Source organism: Pipistrellus hanaki, assembly GCF_964339955.1.
Source record: "Pipistrellus hanaki genome assembly, chromosome: 7".
In the NCBI taxonomy this organism is placed as follows: Eukaryota; Metazoa; Chordata; class Mammalia; order Chiroptera; family Vespertilionidae; genus Pipistrellus; species Pipistrellus hanaki.
Window position 1 is genome coordinate 23413199 of NC_140509.1, and position 23058 is coordinate 23436256.

General features: G+C 37.5%; 1 protein-coding gene across 4 annotated transcripts in view; it reads left to right on the forward strand.

Annotated features, from left to right (window-relative positions):
* Positions 1-23058, forward strand: part of PRIM2 (DNA primase subunit 2) — a 271748-nt gene that overhangs the window by 244204 nt on the left and 4486 nt on the right. For all 4 annotated transcript variants that reach the window (XM_084889130.1, XM_084889131.1, XM_084889129.1 and 1 more), the window contains exon 13: positions 17631-17699. In XM_084889130.1, coding sequence (XP_084745256.1) covers positions 17631-17699 — 69 coding nt within the window. The remainder of the gene's footprint in view (positions 1-17630; positions 17700-23058) is intronic.

The following is a 23058-nucleotide window of genomic DNA, read 5'->3' on the forward strand; positions in this document are numbered from 1 at the left end:
TGTAGGCAGTCAAAAATCACATCTCGAAATGGAATTCTGGCTAAAGCTTCCCTTTGTCAGGCTACAGAAAGAAGTGGGATATGTGAAGACTGAATGGCATCTAATGGAGAAGTAATACATTAGAGAAGTAAACTATCACAAAAGGCAAGGAGAGAATTTGAAGAGGGTACAGTCTACAATAGTCCTTCATAGCTGGGAGACTTATGAGTATCAGAAAAGAAAAGTGATATGTTGAGTGGATTACTCAACTTGGATTTGATGAGAGGTGTCAATGTAATGGTGGAAACCAAGACCAAGTTGAAAGATGAAAGAATAAAAAACAGTGGATTAGATTTGTGGACTATGAGTAAAAGTGAATGATAGCAATATTAGTTTAAGTGTCATGGGTGTTTTGTGTGTTTAAGACTAGAGGAGACCTGAGCCTATTTGTAGAAAAAGAAGAAAACCCATCAGAGAAAGTAGGCTTGATAGAGATCTGTGTGTGTGTGTGTGTATATATATATATATTTTTTTAATTTCTCTGTAACCATTGTTATTTTTCCTTTATACCATGGTTACACTGTTCATGCCTTTGCTCTTATCACAACAATTGTAATTCTTTTTAAAAAATATATATATATTATTGATTTTTCACAGAGAGGAAGAGAGAGGGATAGAGAATTAGAAACACAGATGAGAAAGGATCATTGATCAGCTGCTTCCTGCACACCTCCTACTGGGGACGTGCCCACAACCAAGGTACATGCCCTTGACCGAAATTGAACACAGGACCTTCCACTCTGCAGGCTGACGCTCTATCCACTGAGCCAAACCAGTTTCAGCTGTAATTCTTTTTTAAACTATTTATCTTGCCCATAAGTTTGTGAATTTTCTAAAAGGAGGAATGGATTTTTATTTAACTTCCTGTCTCATAGTAATTGAGTGACTGGCACTTGGTAGGTCCTTAAAAATGTTGAAAAGTGGGCTTATCATACACGTTGGGTATGAAATAGACACTGGAGTATGTGTTGGTGGGGTGCAGAGAGAGGAGATTGGCACTCAATGACAGGGGTAATCTTATTGAAGACTGTGGGAGATACACTTGGACAAAGGACAGTAACAGAAAGAGTCATTGTGTAAATAGAGAGAAAAGCTTAGAGATAGAACAAAGGGAGGTTGATGGAGCATATCAGTTGACCTTACTCTTCTTTGTAAGGTGAGAAGTCTGATCATTAGCTGAGAGTAAATGGACTGGGAATGGTGTTCTGGACATGGGAAAGGTCACGAACTGTAGATAACAAATATGATAGGGAATAGAGAAGAAAAGAATTAGAGGCTTTTCCAGCAATTGTAAAGAATCACTTTTTTAAAAAACGCAGGCTATCATCAAGTCTACCGAGAAGATTGCTTTTATTTAATAGTGATAATTATGTTTGTACACTCTTTGCTTTAAGTCATTTGCATTCCTCCATTTACTCTTGATCTATATGTAGGTTGCTTACTTAGTTGAAACTGGTTAGTAATTTCCAAATCATCCTTTGGACCTGCATCGCAACTTTTTATCTGATGTATAGTGCATGTGGGCAAGCTGTAAATAGTATATTGCTTTCATTTGATGTCTTTACTGAGTGGATCTCAGTAGAGTGAAGCAACTGGGGGACTGTGTTCTAAAGGGCAGAAAGTTGATGAATGAAAAATGCATGTAAAACATTTTGATAAATACTCAGTAGCACTTTGGCATCAGTGCAAATTAGATCTTAAATAGTCAAAATGTATGTTAAAATACTGAATGAAAGTCAAGGAAAACACTAAAATGCATGTAAAGTAAAACAACGGAACTGCTTTTATTTCAGAAAAACCTACTTAAAAATACTTTCAACTTTTAGAAATACTTACCTAGATGTTAAATATCAAAATTTTGATGACCAGAAGAGAGAACATTGTGACTTAACTGATATCACATACTTTTAAAACAAACATATATTTATGGGATCACATTTCATCTTCCTCCTTGAATGAGCTTGGTATTCAGCTTAAGAAGACAGCAACTGAACAAGATAAAACCAAAGAAAATGGGCAGTCCTGCATTTATTCTCTCTCCCCGAAGAGAAAACATAGAGGTCAGTTCACCCACAAGATAGCAAAATTTGAAATGTCTATACCCCCACAACATAGCTTTAAAATATATGAAGTAAATGTGGAAGGACCTGAAAGGACAACTAAATAAATCCACACTCATATTTGGAGACTTCCACACTCCTCTTTCAGTAATTCATTGATCAAGGAGACAGAAAGAACATCAGTGAGTGTATAGAAGAAGCCTTGAAGCAACTCTGTCAACCATCCTGATTGACCTAATTGACATTTATAGACTGTTACACCCAACAACAGTGAGCACACATGCTTTTCATATGTACAAAAAAACATTAATTCGGATAGATCATATTTAGGGGGCTTAAAAATCCATTACAAATTTAAATGAACGGACACTATACAAAATATGTTCTCTAATTATAACCAGTACAAAAAGGCAAGAAAATTAAAAAAAAAAAAAAAAAAAGCAGATTAGAAAATAAGAAAAACCTTTCTCTAGTCTCAATGTGATGATTTATGAAAAAAAAAAAAAATCCTCAATGAACCTACCAAAATGCTATTATAACTAATAGATGGTGGGATTCTAAGTCGATGCACAAAAGTCAATTCTATTTCTTCCAATGAACAATTGGAAACTAAAAAAAAAAAATAAAATAAAAAAAATTAAAGTGTCATATGCAATAGTACCAAAAAGATAGAGGGTTTTTTTTTTTTTCATGTATTTTTCAAAATATGTACAAGATCTTTATATTGAAATACTGATGAAAAAAATAAAAAAAAATTGGAAGTACAGTTACCTGATTCCAAGACATAAGTAAAGATACTGGAATCTAGACAATGTGGTGTTAGGAAAATGATAAACATAAAGATCAACTGAATTAGACCCACATATATATGGCCAACAGGTTAATTCCTAGGGCAATTCAATAGAGAAAGGATAGTACTTTCAACAAGTAGTTCTAGAACAACGGAATGTCCATATGCCAGGAGAAGGGGAAGGTCATAGACACATACCTCACATCTTACATAAAAATTAATTTGAAGTAGATATTATTTCAAATGTAAAATGTAAACCTTCCGAAAGAAAACATGAAAATCTGAATGAGCTTGGGTTTGGGATGTCACTTGGGAGAACATATTGATAAATTAGACTTTATCAAAGTTAAAATTTTGTTTTGTAAACAGTGTTAAGAGAATGATAAAATAAGCCTTAGATTAGAAGAAATATTTCCAAATCATATATTTGATAAAATACTTGTATCAAGGACATATAAAGATGCAAAGAACTCTCAAACTCAATAATAAAAAGTTTTTAAATATGCAAAAGATTGAACAGACATTTCATCAAAGGAAATATGTGAATCATAAACACATGAAGAAAAACATTTGTCATTAGATATTAGGGATATGCAATTTGTATGTTTTTTCCTTTATTAATTAAGGTATTCCATATATGTCCTTATTGCCCCATTTTGTCCCCCGACCCCTCTGTTGTCTGTGTGTATTGGTTAGGCTTATATGCATGCATACAAGTCCTTTGGTTAATCTCTCCCCCTTATTCCCACACTCCCCTACTTTCCTCTGAGGTTTGATGGTCTGAGCGATGTTTCTCTCAGTTTATATTGTTCATTATATTCCATAAATGAGTGAGATCATATGATATTTATCTTTCTCTGACTGACTTATTTCGCTTAGCATAATGTTCTCCAGTTCCATCCATGCTGTCGCAAATGGTAAGTATTCCATTTACCGCAGCGTAGTATTCCATTGTGTAGATGTACCACAGTTTTTCAATCCACTCATCTGCTGATGGGCACTTAGGCTGTTTCCAAATCTTAGCTACGGTAAATTGTGCCATTATGAACATAGGAGTGCATATATCCTTCTGATTGGTGTTCTAGTTTCTTTGGATATATTCCTAAAAGTGGGATCACTGGGTCAAATGGCAGTTCCATTTTTAGTTTTTTGAGGAAACGCCATACTATTCTCCACAGTGGCTGCACCAGTCTGCATTCCCACCAGCAGTGCACCAGGGTTCCTTTTTCTCCACATTCTCGCCAGCACTTACTGTTTATTGATTTGTTGATGATAGTCATTCTGACAGGTGTGAGATGGTACTGCATTGCCATTTTGATTTGCATCTCTCAGATAATTAGTGACTTTGAACAGTTTTTCATATGTCTCTAGGCCTTCCATGTATCTTCTTTGGAAAAGTATCTATTTAGGTCCATTGCCCATATTTTGATTGGGTTATCTTCCTTTTGTAAAGTTGTATGAATTCCCTATAAATGTTGGAGATTAAACCCTTATTGGCAAATATGTTCTCCCATGTAGTGGGCTTTCTTGTTGTTTTGTTGATGGTTTTTGTTGTTGTTGTACAGAAGCTTTTTTTTTTTTATGTAGTCCCATTTGTTTATTTTTTCTTTAGTTTTCATTGCTCTAAGAGCTGTATCGGTAAAGAAATTGCTTTGGCATATGTCTCAGATTTTGCTGCCTGTGGATTTCTCTAGTATTTTTATAGTTTCCCTTCTTGTGTGTAAGTCCTTTATCCATTTTGAGTTTAATTGTTGTGTATGGTGTAAGTTGGTGGTCTAATTTCATTTTTTTGCATGTATATGTCAATTCTCCCAGCACCATTTATTGAAGATACTGTCTTGATTCCATTTATGTTCTTGCCTCCTTTGTGGAACATTAATTGGGCATAGTGGTTTGGGTCAATTTCTGGGTTCTCTATTCTATTCCATTATTCTATATGTGTATTCTTGTGCCAATACCAGGCAGTTTTGAGAACAGTGGCTTTGTAATACAGCTTGATATCTGGTTTTGAGATCCCACCAACTTTGTTCTTCTTTCTCAGGATTGCTACAGCTATTTGGGGGTCTTATTTTATTCTAGATGAATTTTTGGAGAGTTCATTCTAGGTCTGTGAAATATGCTGTTGGTATTTTAATGGGGAGTGCACTGAATCTATAGTTTGCTTTGAGTAATATGGACATTTTAATGATGTTGATTCTACTAATCCATGAACACGGTACGTTCTTCCATCTGTTTATCTTTTCCTCTATCTCTTTTTTCAGTGTCCCATAGTTTTCAGAGTACAGGTCTTTTACCTCCTTAGTTAAGTTTATTCCTAGGTATCTTAAATTTTTTTTTGGTACGATGGTAAGTGTTTCTCTCTCTCTCTCTCTCTTTCTCTCTCTCTCTCTCTTTCTGGGGAAATGCAATTTTAAACTACAGTGACTACCATTAGAATTGGACTATTGGGAAAAAAAAATCTGACAATATCAAATGCTCAAGAGGATGTAGAATGACCTGAAGTTTTATGCATTGCCAGAAGAAATCCAAGAGGTAGAACCTCTTTGAAAAGCCATTTGGCAATTTCTTATAAAGTTAAATTTATACATACTGTATGAGATAGTTATATCACTAATAATTTTTAATATAATTGAAATAAAAGCATAACTCCATTCAAAAACCTATTTATATTATCTTTATTCATAATTGCCAAAAACTAGAAACAGCCCAAATGTCCTTCAGTGTGTGGTTGGATAAACAAATTATTCTATAATCTCAAAATGAAATATTACTCAGCAATAAAAAAGGCACAAACTATTGCTACACCCAACAGCATTCATCATTCTTTATACTAAATGAAAGAAACCACATTATATGATTTCTTTTATGTAACAGGAAAAGACAAACATAAGTATAGTGGAGTATATTTTACTTTATGAAAATTATACCTTATTTTTTTTCAATGGAAAAAAAGACACAGTAAGTAGGAGGTAGCATAAATGAACCAACTATCTTACTTAGCAGAATTTAATAGATTAAGTTAATAAAGAACTTAACCAACATTTAATTTAGAATTATATAGAAAACATCCTATGTAACCAAAAATAGAAATGGTTAAAAGTAATTGCCTCTCGGGAATATCTGCCTCCAGGCAAGGAAGAAATGTGATGTGGGAGCTGTTGAAATTAATAATTAGCCATACTATGTACATAAAAGAATTTTTCACTTCCACTTTACTCAATCAAAGGTTGAAAAAACAACAACACAATTTCATGTAATATATGGAGTTTAATTGATCAAGTGCCTAATGGATAGATAATCGCAGTGAGATAGAGACTGAGATCTCTGTGTATGAGATTTTAACCTTCCCTTCAGTCTTCCCAGCGCCTACCAGTGTCTAGTCTATGTTAAGAACTGTGAAAGGTGTGAGATTTTATTTTACTTTCAAGCTAAGAATTTAGCTGTCACAATTTTATGGATTCTGGCAGAAGGTTTAAAGATTTCAGAAACAGCAGTACATCAGCCTTTTCTTGTACCAGCTCCCTGAACCCCAGTTCCCACAGAGCAACATGAAGAAGGCCAAGTACTCCCCACATGTGCTGGAGGAGAGAAACCCTGAGTGCAGGGAATCTTAATCTTCTGAAATAGACTGTAAGCATTTCCTTTTTTATATATATTTTATGTTTCAATTACACTTTACTTTTCCATATTATTTTGTATTGACTTCTGTTGTTCAGCTTAGTATTATAGTTAGACAAGCATTTATTTTGCAGAGCGTCTCGACACTTTCAGGGGGAGGCACTGTCTCTTCGGAGGCTGTTCATTACATGAACGTCCTTGAAAAAGTGGCCTGGAGCAAAGGCTGCTGTTTTCTCTGGTTGCACATGTTCAGAAACTTGAGGCCCCTGGAAAATCACCTCAATAGTATACAGCAGAAGACAAATAGATAATATAAAAGTCTATGAGCTATTATATATTGGCCAACGTTTTTTAATGGGCACCTTCCATTTTTCTTCTTAAAATATTGATGTGTATATTAATCTCAGTTTACTTTCATTATCATTTATTTTAAAAATTTCCAATGAGGGTAATAATTCTTTTAATACTCGTTAGTTTTTTCAGCTAACCATATCTATTAACAGTTCCTAATTTAAATATCTTGGTTTTTGGTTTTAGTTATGTTGCTTTCAGTTTTTGCTTAAAAGAAAACACTATAATTTTATGATAAAATATTAATATTTTGAGATGCAGAAATTTAAAGATTTTTTAAAATTGAAATGATGCATTATTTACAAATGTATTTGCACTAATATTTTTGAAACTCTTTTACTTCTCATTTTAGTTTTTTTATTTTTAGAAAGGGAAAAATGGTGTTTTATAATTTTAACTCAGCATAACCATTAATGATGATTTAAAAGCAAATATAATTGGTGCTTTCAAGAAAACTTACTAATGATACCAAAACCATGAAGTAGGAAAAGAAGTATGCTCTTTATACTTTTTGAGAGATTGGTTAACCTCTCATTTTCACAGTCCAAAAATTCGCAAGAAGTTAGTGAACATATTAAATCTAAATCTGGTAAAGTCCTGTTAATGAGAAGTCTTTCAGAAATAGTTTAAAAGACTTAAAAGTAAGTCTATGACAAGAAAATTTCATGGCAGAGATAAATCTCAGTAAGTCCGTATTCAGTGTTCATATAAATCTGAACTACCTAAAATTCCTTTTTTTTTCTTCCTTAGGTGAGAGTACTTATCAATAGATAATGGTATTCAGTCTGTCCATTACTTTATGAACAGTAACTGCTTTTAAGGGCAGCTTTTCCATCTATCTCATCTCTGGGAGCATCTCTCCTGATTTATAAGAGCAGCACTTTGCTGCACTCAGCTTGCTTTTGTGTTACAGCTGAAAATGTGTACACTGTTCTTGGTAAATCTTAGAACTGCATTAGGGAAAGGTGGAAAACTGAGCATTAGAATTGGCACTAGGAGGATGTGGTTGTACTTTTGGCTCTATCGTACGTTGCTTCCTTTTTTACAGACTGATGATATATGCTCATTTGAAGGTTATTTAATATTGTTCAAGGTAGTTCAAATAAAAGTCATTTTGAAAATCAAATAACATATGCCATTTTTAGTTAACCCTAGTGAAGTTTACTTGCATTAAACTGGAAAACTAGTCTTCCTTATAAGAACATTTAGTACTATGTTTACAGTTATGTATTATTCTATAATTATTTTATTATCTATTCTGAGAAATTACTGATATCTATATTCTTTATAGATATCAGTAACATAATTATAATTCAATAATACATATAGTGCAAACTTAGGATACCTACAAGATTCAGCCTGTCTACCTACAGAAACAGCTTAGTTCTATTTTGTGATTAGTTTTACAGAGTATTCTTCTCCTCCCCTCATTTCTTTTGGAGAAACAAATGTCAAGTATCCAGAAAATTAAATAACTGGCCTTATTCCAGAAGGCCGGTGTTTCAGATTCTTGGTCAGCTTAGCTCTAATCCATTTCATACTTCCTAGTAGAGTTTACCTCCAATTTACAGTGTGTTTTTTGTTAGCCAAATGTTGTATTTCTAAATTTGTCTTTGTCTGTGTGCTCAGTGGTTAGAATATTGGCCCAAAGGGTCACAGGTTTGATTCCGGGTCAAGGGCATGTACCTGGGTTGCAGGTTTCAATTCCCATCCAAGTCAGGGCAGGTGCAAGAGGTAGCCAATCTCTGTCCCCCTAACCCCCTTTCTACTTCCCTCTGTAAGAAGCAATGGGAAAAATACCCTCGGGTGCTGATTAACTCAATAGTTGAACTTCTGGTAGAGGGGACAATTTGCATATTAGCCTTTTATTATATAGGATATACACTGAGTGGCCAGATTATTATGCATTCAGAGATCATAATAATCTGGCCACTCAGTGTATATAATCACATATGACATTTTATATATGTACATACATGTGTATGTATACACATATTCATCTAGTCTGTGGAAAACCTTTAAGTGTCAGAGTTTAAGTTTTGCTTCTGTTTGCAATAACATACTGGATATGATACAAAAACATCTCTTTTTATAAGATATTTGAAATTAACTATAAAATTAGTATAAATTTTTTCTATTATTTCCATAAAAATTATAGGGCATAGTGATGCTGAACTTGCTTGCTTTTATATTAGGAAAAAAAATTAGAATACTTGAAGCACAGTTATAATTAGTAAGTAAACCATGGAATTGAGATTTAACAATATTTTTTTCCCATATTTCCATATATTTACCTACATTTACTTCTCCTATTCCTTTTCTTTCTCTTCTCCCCCCCCCCGCGCCCCCCTCCCTCCCCCCGGTTCCAAATTCACTTAGTTGTTGATGTTCCCTAATAGCTTAAGTGCAAATGTTGGTATAAATCTGCACTGAGGAATTCAGTATTTTGGGTGGAAATTTAAATTGTTTCTCAAGAATCATTTTTTGGCTGGTTTGGCTCAATGGTTAAATTATGGTCAAGGACAGCAACCAATTGCTGTGTCTCTTTCACATTCATGTGTATTTCTCCCCCTCTTTCCCACTCTCTCTAAAAATCAGTGGGGAAAAAAATATCCTCGAATGAGTATTAACCACAACAAAAAGAATAGAGAATAATTTTGCAGGGGGGAGGGAGGGTTAACCTATTTTTAAAGATTCAAAGCATTTATTAAAATATAAGTTAAAATACAATAAGAAAATTTTAATATTTGGGTTTCTATTTTGTCATAAAAATCATAATAAAGGAGTAAGGTGATTATTAATTTGGGTGTCATGCACCTTCCAGAAAACTTCACTTCTATATAGAGTTTAGCTAATATTGTATGTAAGAATATTTCAGGATGTGAGTTATGGCATAGTATGTTTTACTAACTGGAGATGTTTACAGTTGTAATCAGATTCTCCAAGGCATCTCAAAGACATCTAAAAAATGGCTATAAGCATTTTTTAAAATTGAGTTTGTATATAACATGAAGAGCAGAATAAGAGAGCTGATAATTAAATAACTAGAACAGTATCTGATACATAAGCTCTGTATTATCATTACTAGTGGCCTGGTGCATGAAATTCATGCACTGGGGGATGAGGGGGTGGGGGGGTTTCTCTCAGCCCAGCCTGCACCCTTCAATCTGGGACTCCTCAAAGGATGTCCTATTGCCACTTCACAGGGATCAGGCCTAAACCAGCAGTTGGACATCCCTCTCACAATCCAGGACCACTGGCTCCTAATTGCTCACCTGCCTGCCTGCCTGGCTGTCTGATCACCCCTAACTGCCTGCCCCTCCCTCCCCCCAATGGCCTGGTCACCCCCAACCAACTGCCCCCCCCCCACACCAGTCTGGTTACACCTAACTCCCCCCCCCCCCCCCCCCCCCAATGCTGGCCTGGTTACCCTATGCAACCTGCTGTTCTGTCAGTTGGTTGCTCCTCACTGCTCCCTCTGTCGGCCTGGTTGCCCCACGCAGCCTTCTGCTCAGAAGTTTGGTCATCCCTCACTAAGCCCCCTGCTGGCCTGGTCACTCCAGGCAGCCTGGTGGTCGTCCACTTGGTTGTTTCAGTTGCGACAGTTGCTTAGTCTTTTTATATATAGATTTAGTTCTTTTTAAAACTGCAATCTTGAATTCTCTGTCATTTAAGTCACAGTGTGCTATGCCTTTGTTTTCCATGGACCTCATTTTCTTTCTGAGTTACTGTGTTACTTTGGTTGTTTGTGGTACTTGATGGGATATTTCTCTGCCTGGGTATTTGGGAATTGAAATCATTTAGGTACTTGTTTTGGTGTTGACAATTTAGCAGGTTGATAAGTAGAGGTCTTTTGTTTTCCAGTAGATAATGTGATAGCACAAGTTTTTGTTTCATCTGCACTACTGGGACGTCCAGGGTTTCAGTGGGGCTGTGTTGTCCTAGCTGTGGAAAGTGCCCCCTTTTCCCCAAGGAGGTGGGTGTCTACTCTGTGACTGGTTGTCTTCGTCTCAGGGCACCACCCCCATGTGGGTTGGTGGGCCGCAGGGCTCTGGGCCTATGAGTTCCTGGTGCTGCTTTCCTGTAATCAGAGGCTGCCCGCTGAGCTGTCCTCAGTATGGGAGGTGTCCCAGCTGCCTCTCCTGGCTCTGCTGCAGTGTGTGGGGGAGAATTGGGGGCAAGGGTGTGGGGAGGTTGTACATCTGTGGTTTTTACTGCTGGGTTTAGCCACAGTGAGCACCAGCCACTCAGGTGGGAATGTTCCTTCAGCCCATTTGGTCTTCTCTAGGCTGTCACCCCACACCTCCACTGCTATTGTGTCAGCTAGAGGCCAGCCCTTGGCGGGAGAGCGGGGCAGGGGGTCTGCACTTTTGCGTCAGCAAGCCCTTTCAAAGCCCTGTGAAAGAGCTAAGTTTGGGATTTTTCCACTCTGTGGTGCTACATCAAAAAAAGGAAAAGAAATGAAGAGCAACTGTCTAATTGCAGAGTTTCTAATAAAAGTGTTCTAAGACTGATTGAAGCCGAGGCTGCTCTGGCGAGGAGAGACATTTACGTTATCACCCAGTAAACATTTACCGAGCACTCAACATGTCACCGAGCTTTCCGTATGTTCACGTCGGAAGGAAAGAGACGATCAAAACACTGTTTTAGGGTTTTTAGCCTAGTGGGGTAAAAAAGGCATAATTAACTATAGTCAGGTATGATAATTACTTTAATAAAAATATATTCTAGGTGCTAGTTGTAGATTCAGAGGAAAAAGATTTGTTGGGGGTGGGGGTGTGACATGGGTGATGTTTCTTGTAGGAAGTGAACTTGGAATTGGGTTTGAAAGTTGAGTAGGAGTTTCCTCCAATAGAGGGAAGTGAGGCTTACCGCACAAAGGGAATAGCACTCACTCAGCATCAACAAATAACAATTGGATGCTCACTTCCTGCAGTCACTGCTCCGGATACTGGGAGTACAGTGATGAAGGACACTAACAAGACCCCTCTTCATGGAGCTGACATTCCAGCGGGAGGAGACAGACAAGTTGGTGTGGTGAGAGGAAACTAGACAAAATAAGGGGAAAGAGCCAGACTTCGGGAGGCGAGCCTGTTTAGGTGAGGTTGGCAGGGTGTGTCTTGAGGAACCCTCGTCCTGGGCGATGTATGAAAACAGCTTCTGGGGACAAATTAGTTGAGAAATTCCAGCCCAATTAAGTCTTGCCATAAAGAAATTGAGATAATTATGGATTAAACCAAATCAAACAATGCATAAGACTAGAAAGCTCACTTTAGGGGTTTTGTAAGCTGAGGAGACTGTGGGAGAAGCTGGTCTGGGTGCAAGGATCCCGTGGCCACAGGAGGATGGCCCTTTGAAGAGTTGGTGCCCCACCCACTGTGGGGAGCCCCCTCCTCCAGGGGGAGCCAGCACTGCCAGGATTCAGTTTTTAGAAAAGTTACTATGGCAGCAGTTTGGAAGCTGTCTTGAGTAAGGAAAGACTAAATTGAGAATCTTTGTGATAAGAGAATGATGAGAGTCTGAACACTGGAGAGTAAAAGATAGGTTTTAAAGGGATTTGGAGGCAGAATCAATTCAGCGAGATAACTGTTTATAGACAATGAAGAATGTGTCAGAAAAGTTTTGGGCATGTAATGTTTGAGGCGAATGAAAGTTTATCTTCAAGAGAAGGAAACTTGCCCCTGATCTGCCAACAAATGAAGGTCACAGCAAGGTCACAGCAGAGTTGTAAGGCAGCACCGGATAAACTATGCTGAGTGTGTGAGAAACAGAAGCAAAGTAATGTGTTTTCAAGTGTTCCAGACTTGGCATGTCTCTCACATTTTCTCCCATCTTTGAAATAAGGAAGGTTAGAAATGAAGTGGGGGGGGGAATCGATATGGTCTACATTTGAAAGGTTGTGCTTTTTAGGAAGAAACAAGCTTACAAGCCAGTCAGAGAAAGATAAATATCACGTGACCTCACTCATTTATAGAAAATAATGAACAACATAAACTAGTGAGAAAAAACAGATCCAGAGACAGAGAAGCATCTATCAGACCATCAAACCTCAGAGGGAAGATAGAGGAGGATGGGGGTAAAGATCAACCAAAGGACTTGTGTGTATGCTTATAAGCCTAACCAATGGACACAGACAACAGGGGGGTGAGGGCATAAGTGGGGGAAGGGGGCTGGGGGGACAATGGAGAGATAAGGACACATATGTAATACCTTAATCAATAAAGAAAATAGAATAAATGTAAATGCCCCCCCAAAAGGAAACAAGCTTATTATAACTTTTAAATAAGACAGACTATAACCTTGAATTAGAGACAGAGTAACTGCATGTCTAATTGTGAGCAGGGCACACCTAGCTGTACAGAACCAGACTCCGAGAAGCCAAGGACTAGCAGGTGGCTGCATTCTACTGCCAGCCACATGCAGCTGCCAGGGCATCATCTGGTCCTCACTGGCAGGAACTGAGACAGAGAGGAATTTGCAGATGGCAGGGAATATTAGAATAGGAAGAAAGAAGGAAGCGTGGCTCAAAATTATAAATGCAATTTATATTTCTATTTTATGTATGTGTGTGGGTAAATATAAATATAGCATTCCCACCAGTGTATTGTATCACATGTTTATCAGCTAGCGATGATCTATCACTAATCAAGTGAGGAAAATATCACCTTATTTGTTCTTTGTTCTTCCCCGGCAAAGAAATAAATCTTGGTTAGTCACTTTATTAGAATCCTTTCCTATCCTTTGATTTTAGGTTGGCATTCCCTTCCTGGAGTCATCCAACCTGGCAGCAGAGTACACCAGCGCTACCCTCAAAATAGACATGCCTGTAGAATACCTTAGTCTAGTATTTGTCAGTGATGTTTGTATCAGAAAAAGATAAGAAAATAAGGAGCTGCCGAAACCGGTTTGGCTCAGTGGTAGAGCGTCAGTCTATGGACTGAAAGGTCCCAGGTTCGATTCCGGTCAAGGGCATGTACATTGGTTGCGGGCACATCCCCTGTAGGGGGTGTGCAAGAGGCAGCTGGCCGATGTTTCTCTCTCATCAACGTTTCTAGCTCTCTATCCCTCTCTCCTCTCTGTAAAAAATCAATAAAATATATTTTTTTAAAAAAGAAAAAGAAAGAAAAAGAAAATAAGGAGCAGAAAGAGCCTCAAGTTATATTCCATGTATAAATGTGAAAATTCTGAAATCAGCAGAAGGAATATGCATCTAAAATGCTGGTGACATAAGGGGTGTCATGCTCATATATAACTGCTTAAGAAGCATCTGTTAATCATATTGCTTAGTGACTAGTAAATGCAATTTTTGGTCTTTTACATTTAATTTACACTAGAGGCTCAGTGACAACATTCGTGCACTGAGGTAGGGGGGCCTAAACCGGCAGGTGGACATCTCCCGAAGGTTCCTTAGTGCTGCAGTGGAGAGACTCCCACCACCATCGCTGCGCTCGCCACCCACCCGGCTTCTGGCTGAGCAGCGATCTCCCTGTGGGAGCACACTGACCACCAGGGGGCAGCTCCTGCGTTGAGTGTCTGCTCCCCTGGTGGTCAGTGAGCGTCATACCGACCAGTCATTTCGCATCATAGCGACCAGTCATTTCACCATTCAGTTGATTTGCATATTAGCCTTTTATTATATAGGATGACACATTATTTTACTGAGTTTTAAAACTAGTTAGTTCTATTTAGGAATCAGTCTGGAAGAGGAGGGACTAAATGACAGGTAATGCCTTATTCCAAAACATTGGGGATCAGGTATCTGTTGAGCATCTTCATGTAGAAAAGCTAGTTTTAAAAAAAATGGTTTATGGTCATTAAGTAGGAAATGCTTCCATCTCCAAATCCACTTCTCAGCACCACAACTGTTATCATTCTGACCCCAGCCTCCATCATTTATTCCCTGGGTTTCTGTAATTAACTGTTTCCTTTACTCTTGTAGTCTGTGCATAATACTGAAGGAAGCATATTCCTGTTAAAAATGGAAGTCAGTGAATGCTACTCCTGTGCTTAGAACACTGCATACAGTAGCTCCCCATTTGACTCAGAGAGAAGCCAAACTTCATTCATTGGTCTAAGACCCTTCTCTTTTTCTATATCTCTTGTGATATCTATAATAATAAAAGCGTAATACACTAATTAGTCAGGACAGCCAGATGACCTTCCGAATGACCACACTGTGACACCCACCAGCACCAGGCTTAGTCAAGGCAGGTGAAATGCAATTAGTTGTGGGTCCAGCCATCACCCCAGTGCATGAATTTCGTGCACTGGGCCTCTAGTAGATTATAATGTGAAATCAGAATACTTATTTTTTTTATTAGTTGTTGAATTCTTTTGAGTAATGTTGCACATTTTCTACCTTAGTTTTAAAACATGTATTTTATGTTCTTAAGGAAAACAGGGTCATTAAGTTGCATATGATTTTTTTTTTTTTTTTTTTTTTCAGACAGGAAGGGAGAGGAGAGGGAGGGAGAGAAACATCAATGAGAGAGAATCATTGACTGACTGGCTGCCTCCTGCATATTCTGAGGCTGCAACTGGGCATGTGCCCTGACGGGGAATTAAACTGTGACCCATTCGTTCATAGGTCAATGCTCAACCACTCAGCACTCTGGCCAGGCTGCATATGATTTTTTTAAATTTTTAATTCTTTAATAAATGGCCCTCGCTGGATAAACAGACCCCCCTATTTTTAAGAGGATATATTTCTTCATCTCTAAAATACAGATAATACCTACCCATAACACCTGGTCACCTCAGAGCAGTCCTTCTTTTGAATTTCTCCTATTAGCTCATTAATGTCTCCATGTCTTCATTACTTAGTGTACTCTAGCTCCTCTCATTGGGCCTAAACGTATCTTTCTTTGAAACCCTCATTTTCATCCACTGTACCTTTACATATGTACAGGAACTGTTATCCACTCAAATATGCTGTGACATGATCAGTGAAGTTATCTAAGGATAGATTGTTAGATAACTTATTTGTGGATTTGCAAGAAAAATTCATCTTGGAAAGATCATCAAAAGAGGCAAAGTAAACGACGTATTTGTTAATGAAGAACCTACTCTGAGTGGGGTGTGGTAATTGTGATTAATATGTGATTAATCAAAATTTCAAGACACGTAAATCTGCTTTTCTCACATGTAATGGCTTATATATCAGTTTTCCTTAATAACTTTACATATTTGTATATTACCCAACTGATATTTTTATTGATATTTCTTTTAAATATTTATAGCATGCTTCCCAATGTAGATTATATTGTACGTGTATAAGTACAGAAATATATGATGTTGGAGTCATTGTTTTGTTTTTATATAAAAGTAACATATACCACAGAGCTATGTGCTTATTTCTGTGAAGTCCTTTCCTTTTCAGGTAATTTGTGCAATCATTTCAATTTAACTTTATGCTGTGTCTTTGCTTCTCCAAAATTTTAATTCACAGAAATTCATATATGTATTGGTGTCATTAATGTTTGCCAATAAACAATTACAAGTTCAATTTGAATTACCTATGTGTAAAAACATTGGATAAAGTGAGCTCAGAATGTTAGAATTATTTGGAAAACTTTGTGACTTTTCAAAATCCATAGTCATTCATTTTATTTTTCATTTTGCTCTAATCACAAAATGTGGGTAGGTCAGGTAGGCAGACATACAGGATCCTGGGTGCTGTGATTGGTTGACATTTCATATGGGATTTAATTACAAGATGACCTGGAATTCAGAAATGTAATCTATAAGACACTCAGAGAAAAACAATTTTTTAAGTACACTCTTGTCAGGGTTGTATGATGACCATTCTGCAACTGTAATTTGTCAAAAGATATAAGCTATATTCAATAATGACGACAGCAGGAATTTGAGACTTGATGTGCATTCCTTTTTGTCATAGAAAAGTCAGCCTTTTGAAAAGGGATAGAAATTCACATTTCTCCAGAATGATATTTCTCCTCATTTGAAGCTGTCTCTTAATTCCAGTATTTCTTGGTGTTTGATAAACTGGCCCAATATACATATTTTTTATTTGGTGGAGGAAGTGGTGAAACTTTACTAATTTCAACTGGCATTGCACTCTGCTGATAAGAATGGGAGTTTGCACCATTCTGAGGAGATTACATGAAGTAGACTTGCAAAGCAAATTGTATTTACAAAAGATAGGATGATGTTCCTAATAGGTGTTCAGAATAGACCATTCACTCTCATATTCTGCTGAGCTTTACTAGAAATAACTTCATTTCAAAAAAGGACAAATCTGATTGAAGGTAAAAGCATTCCCTCCCCACAGATACTCACCCAAAGGGTTTTCATGAAATTTTCCTGATGGGCACACAGCTGTATCTATCTAAACTGGTAATGTGGAAAATAAAAAGCTAAATACTATACTTGATTGCTTCATGCTGCAACCATTTAGATTACCATATTTTTATCTACAATTTTAGATGTTGCAATATGATGATCTGATAATAACTGTCAAAGTCATAATACCAGAATATTTTCATCTTGTTGTCAAGGTCAAGTTACTGAAATTCACAGTTAGTAGATCAGAAAGATCACTTACTATCTCTTGTCTGTGGTTTAATGCTGACCTAAACAGTACTGTGTAATGTCAATGTTATCTCAGTGTCTAGGCTGCAGAAGAAGTACACACGCTGCATGATTTAATGTGTTTCCTGTCTGGAATGAAGATGGCCAACAACCATGAGCTACAGTGATTCAGAAGAAACTGAATTTCTAATTCTTTTTCCTCTCCTTCCCATTCATTTTAGATTTTGGATTTAGTAAAAGGGACACATTACCAGGTAGCCTGTCAGAAGTATTTTGAGATAACACATAATGTAAGTATATTTTTAAACTTTATAAGCCTAATTCTTTGTCTTTTGTTACTCTTTGCTTCATTCAGGGGTTTTAGATGCAGCAATAGAAACCACTCCCGCCATTTTTAGCAGAAAGGAATTTATTACACATTACTGGGGGGGCAGAGGGGGGATTATGAAATTTATAGAAAGGCGGGAGAGTTAAGCTTAGATGCTCCAGAACCAAGAATGTTGTTACTAGGAGGAGCTACACCATGAGCAAACCTTACTCTATTACAGCTGTCACCCACCACTCCACATCTAGAGATGAGACCAAGAGTTGGGAAACTTTTGTAAAGTGCCAGATTGTAAGAATTGTAGGCATTACAGTCCATATGGTCTCTGTCCCAGCTCTGCTGTGTATGCTGTACAGCCATAGACAGTATGTAAATGAACAGACATGGCTGTGTTCCAGTAGAACGTTGTTTACAAAAACAGCTGACAAGATTTGACCCACAGGCTTCAGCCAACCTCTGGAGTAGATCTAGAACTTATTGCCACAGCTGTCCCGAGGAACCTAAGGCTTTCACCGTCTTCCCTGCAGAAAATGTGATCCTTTTACTTGCTGCCACCTCATGTTTATCTAAGCTACTACCCAAGTCTTGTATTTATCTGCATGAAGAACCTAGGTTACATGGTAGACCCTTAACTTCAAGGGAGTCAGTGAAGTGTTTGGTTTCTCTCAATGCCAGCCTCTTTAGTATAAGAAAGTCCTGCTATAGTAGGTTCTGAAAGGTGTAAAAAGAGGGTTGCAAACTCAGAGCATAAAAAATAAATAAAAAAGTGAAGCTTCAAATACTAATACTGGTCATGGCTTCCTAACCTAATATAGACATCCAAGAATGGACTTGGAGATCAATGCACCTATAGAAACATTGCTTCTGTCAGTACATCAAGCATTCTAGGATACAAAGGGAGGGATCCATAACTTCTTTCAAAAGGTGTATTTATTGAATTCATCATTAGCTACCAGGCTATGCTAAGTTTCACAATATTTTTTAAAATTAGTTTTTTATGAAATTTTTTCATTGTGGTTATAGAACTGCAGAATTTTTTGATAAAATATTTCATAGGAAAATGTATCCTATAATATTACTAATGATGATGGAAATAATAATAATAATGACATCAGCCAACATCTATAGAACCCTTAATGCATGCCAGGCCCAGCCCAGAGTACTTTGGATACATTAGCTATTTTGATCCACACTTAAGTACTAAACAACGTGTATGCAATCATAGTGCTTATAGGGGATGGAACTTGGATTTGAAACAAGCTATTGAGTAACTCGTCTAGCACTTATGAGCCTAACCAGGACTGTGCTATTCTACAGTATCTGGTACTGGATTTGTAATAACTACTGTTGAAATCATTAGCATTTTCCTTTTTAGATTCATGAGCCAATCATCATAGCTTACATTAAAGCAAAACTGAGATCCAGCACTTATACATGACTTGCCCAGGGTAACAAATCTGGTTAATGGAGATCAGGAGCTAGAAATCCGGTCTGATATGGGTCTAGCCCTCATTCTATTATACCTAAATGTTAAAAATATCATTAGTATTTTAAAATAATAATAATTTAGAGGCTTTTAGTCAAGGTGGTAGAGTAGGAAATGTGCTCATTTCCTTCCACAACCACAGCAGAGTTAGAACTGAATTATAGACAATTATCATAATTAGAACTGAATCATAGACAACTATCATTGAGAACCTCCTAATGACTACCTGAACAGAAGTCCTAAAACTAAAGATACAAAGAAGCTGGTAGCAGGATGGAGATGTGGAATGGACAGGTCCCACATATATGGTGTGGTGAGTGAGAACTGGTAGGGATATCTCAGTTGTGGAGGTTCCCCCTGAGGAGTATGGGGTCCCACACAGGGTTCCTCAGCCTAGAGCTCCAGTGTCGGGAAAATGAATCTGGCTGTGAAAACCAGTGGGGATTGCATCCTGGTGAGATGGAGAGTTCCTGGAGTCTTAGGCAATGCAGGTCTTAAAGAGCCCATGCACAGACTTGCTCATAAACTCACTTGCTCTGGGCTCCAGCAAAGAGGCAGCAGCTCAAAAAGCACCAGGCAAATACATAGAAGACCTAACTGGAGGGGCAGGGCTCAAGAACAACTCTCTCCAGGGACAGGAGTGCTGGTAGGCACCATTCTTCCTTTGTGGAAGTGTCTCTGGAGATACCGAGACCCTGCCCCACCCCACGAGTCTGCCAGGCCTCCACCTGTTCCAGCGGCTCCTCCACACAAACATCCTGCCTTGGCTTGTGCTGTGGATATTCCTAAAGATCTCTCAAAGGTCTACAAACTGCATTCAAGCAGCAGCTGGCCTCAGCATGCCCTGTACCTCTTGCTAAGCTATGCCAACATCAGCACATGTGGCAAGATCTCAGTAACTCCTGTCAGGTAGCCCCAAGCCTGGCATAAGAAGCGGCCAATCTTGCCTTGGAATGTAGCCTCAAGTAAATGGCCACTAACCAGGCACAAGTGGCAGCTGGCCTCAACTTACATTGTGGTGCCCACCAAAGGGTCCCGAGCCTGACACTAGTGGCAGCCATCCTTGGTTCACAGAATAACCTCTCTCAAGCACCTCCAAGCTCAGCTCAAGCATCAACCAACCACAGATCAAAGAAGTGTTGGCCAGGATGTGGAGAAAAGGGAATCCTTATGCAGTGTTGGTAGTACTGTAAATTGGAAATCAATATGGAAGATCCTCAAAAATTAAAAATAGAGCTACCATATGACTCAACAATTCCACTTCAGAGTATCTGAAAAAAAAACTAAACACCAGTTTGAAAAGATATCAGCATTATTTATAATATATAGAAGCAACTTGTGTTCATTGGTAGATGAATGGCTAAAGAAGAGGTGATACATATCTACCATGGAATATTACTCAACCCAAAAAAGAATAACATGGATGGACCGAGCAAGTATTATGCAAAGCGAAATAGGTCAGTGACAGACACATGCCATATGATTTCATTTACATGTGGATTCTAAAAAGCAAATTAAACAAAATAAGAACAAACTCAGATACAGAGAACAAACTGATGGTTACCAGATAGGAGGGGAGTTGAGAAGGGGAGTGAAAAAAGTGAAGGGATTAAGAAGTATAAATTGGGAGTTACAAAATAGCTACAGAATTTAAAATACAACAACTATGTATGTACTGGAATTATCTGGATGATCATTTCATAACTTAATTTAGTAATATTAAATGCCAACTGTAATTGAAAAATTTAATAAAATTTTTTTGTAAAATTTAAAGGACTGAGTATCAATAAAATGTAAACAACAGGATCTCATTGGTTTTATCAGAATAGAAATTTCACCAGACAAGCCACATATATATGTTTGATATTTTCAGCACCAGTGAAGACTGGATTCCTGAATTTGCTTGCTCAGATTGAGAATTTTAATTTTGTGTATGTTTTTAATTATTTGCGGACCCTTTTAATTAAGAGGCCTCAGAACCTTCACAAATTAAGTTCTATTATTCAACCTCTTTCTTTTTTTAATAAGATGCAAGTTAAATTTAAACATTGACTTTGTGACATTCACTATTTTTTTTTAGTTCTCAATTGCTTTTGTAGTATCTCTCCTATTGATTATTCCTACAAGAATATTATTACTATTGTCAATTTTTAAAACATGCCTTAAATTGCCGAAACCGGTTTGGCTCAGTGGTAGAGCGTCGGTCTGCGGACTGAAGGGTCCCGGGTTCGATTCCGGTCAAGGGCATGTACGTTGGTTGCGGGCACATCACCGGTGGGTTTGTGCAGGAGGCAGCTGGTCGATGTTTCTCTCTCATCGACGTTTCTAGCTCTCTATCTCTCTCCCTTCCTCTCTGTCAAAAATCAATAAAATATGTTTTAAAAAAATGCCTTAAATTAATAAAGATATTGAAAAGAATGTGTCTAAATCCTCCCACATATAGAAAGTCTAACTTAAACCACATATAAATCAATGAAATAAAAAGGCTATTTATGTTCACTGGATGTCTCAGTATAGATTTTTAGTTGTGAATATCTTCACTTACTTTTTCTAATTCAATTTAACAATAGAATTTTTATTGTTAGATTTCTGCCATTCTGCCTGCCTCTTCCCCATCCTCAAAAAAAAAAAAAAAAAAAAAGCACCCGCTGTTTATTTTCCTGAGGCTTCTATAATCAAACTCACTTTAATAAAAGTTCTGAAAATAAACCAGTTAATTGATACCATTTACAGCAGCACTGTGATCGTTCCATATGGCTTTTTTGGTAATACCAGCTGCCTCATTATAAGCTGTCAATGCAAAACCTCTTGATTAAAACCCAAACATCCCATAGGTAAAACAATATTGCTTCCATGCCTTCAAAATCTACGTTTCCTGTGGCAGAAATATAAGACTATGTTTGTGTGAAGGTCACCGTGTGCAAAAGTGTGGATTCCAAGCAAGAGTTTGAGGGAGATTCACTTAGTAGATGTCAGTAGATGGCCTGTTTGAGAGCTGTTTTCCTCAGTGCTTTTAGGGAGCAGTGTTTTAGACTGCAGTGTACCTTTTTTCCTTTCAGCATACTCCATGTGTAATGACAACATTAAGCCTTGGGCAGATTAATCTGACTTTTAATAGAAAACATGTCTTTAGAAATAGACTCCTTTAGGTGGAGTGTTTTTGGGTACTTATTTTCCAAACAGCTAAGCATAATGTTTTTCCAACCATATAAATCTCTACAGATATCTTGTTAAAATCTATCACATATTTTCCTACCATTTTAAACAGATATACCAAGTACAATTAAGATTTTTAATAATAACTCAGGGTCATTGTTACGAATATCAGTTAGAATCCTGAGCTAGAAGCCACCATCATCTCTCACTTGGACCACTGAAGTAGCTTCCTAACTCATTTCCCAGCATCTAGCACACATGCATCATTCCTGTTCTTTCTCCTCCGCACAGCTGCTAGAGTGAACTTTAAGTGGAGGAATCTGGTAATTTCTGTACCTTGCTTTTTAAAAATTTTAAGAGGCTTCCTGATGGCCTTTAAGATGAAATCCAAATTTTATAATGTAGCCTACAGAGTCCTCCTTCTAGACTTCAGTTACACTGCTCTTGTTTCAGATCCTTTACAATTATTTGGGAATTTTAAGCTAATATGGCAGAATGAAAATGAATTATAGAATTTCCTCTCCCAATACCTAAAAAATGCATAAAACATAATAATAAATTATCAGCCACAAAGGAAAAACATCACAGATAGCAGCCAAACAAGAAAAAAGGCAAGGAAAGACACACTAGGTTCACAGCAGGCAAAAGTGCGAAAACTCTCACTATTCCCAAATCCAGAATG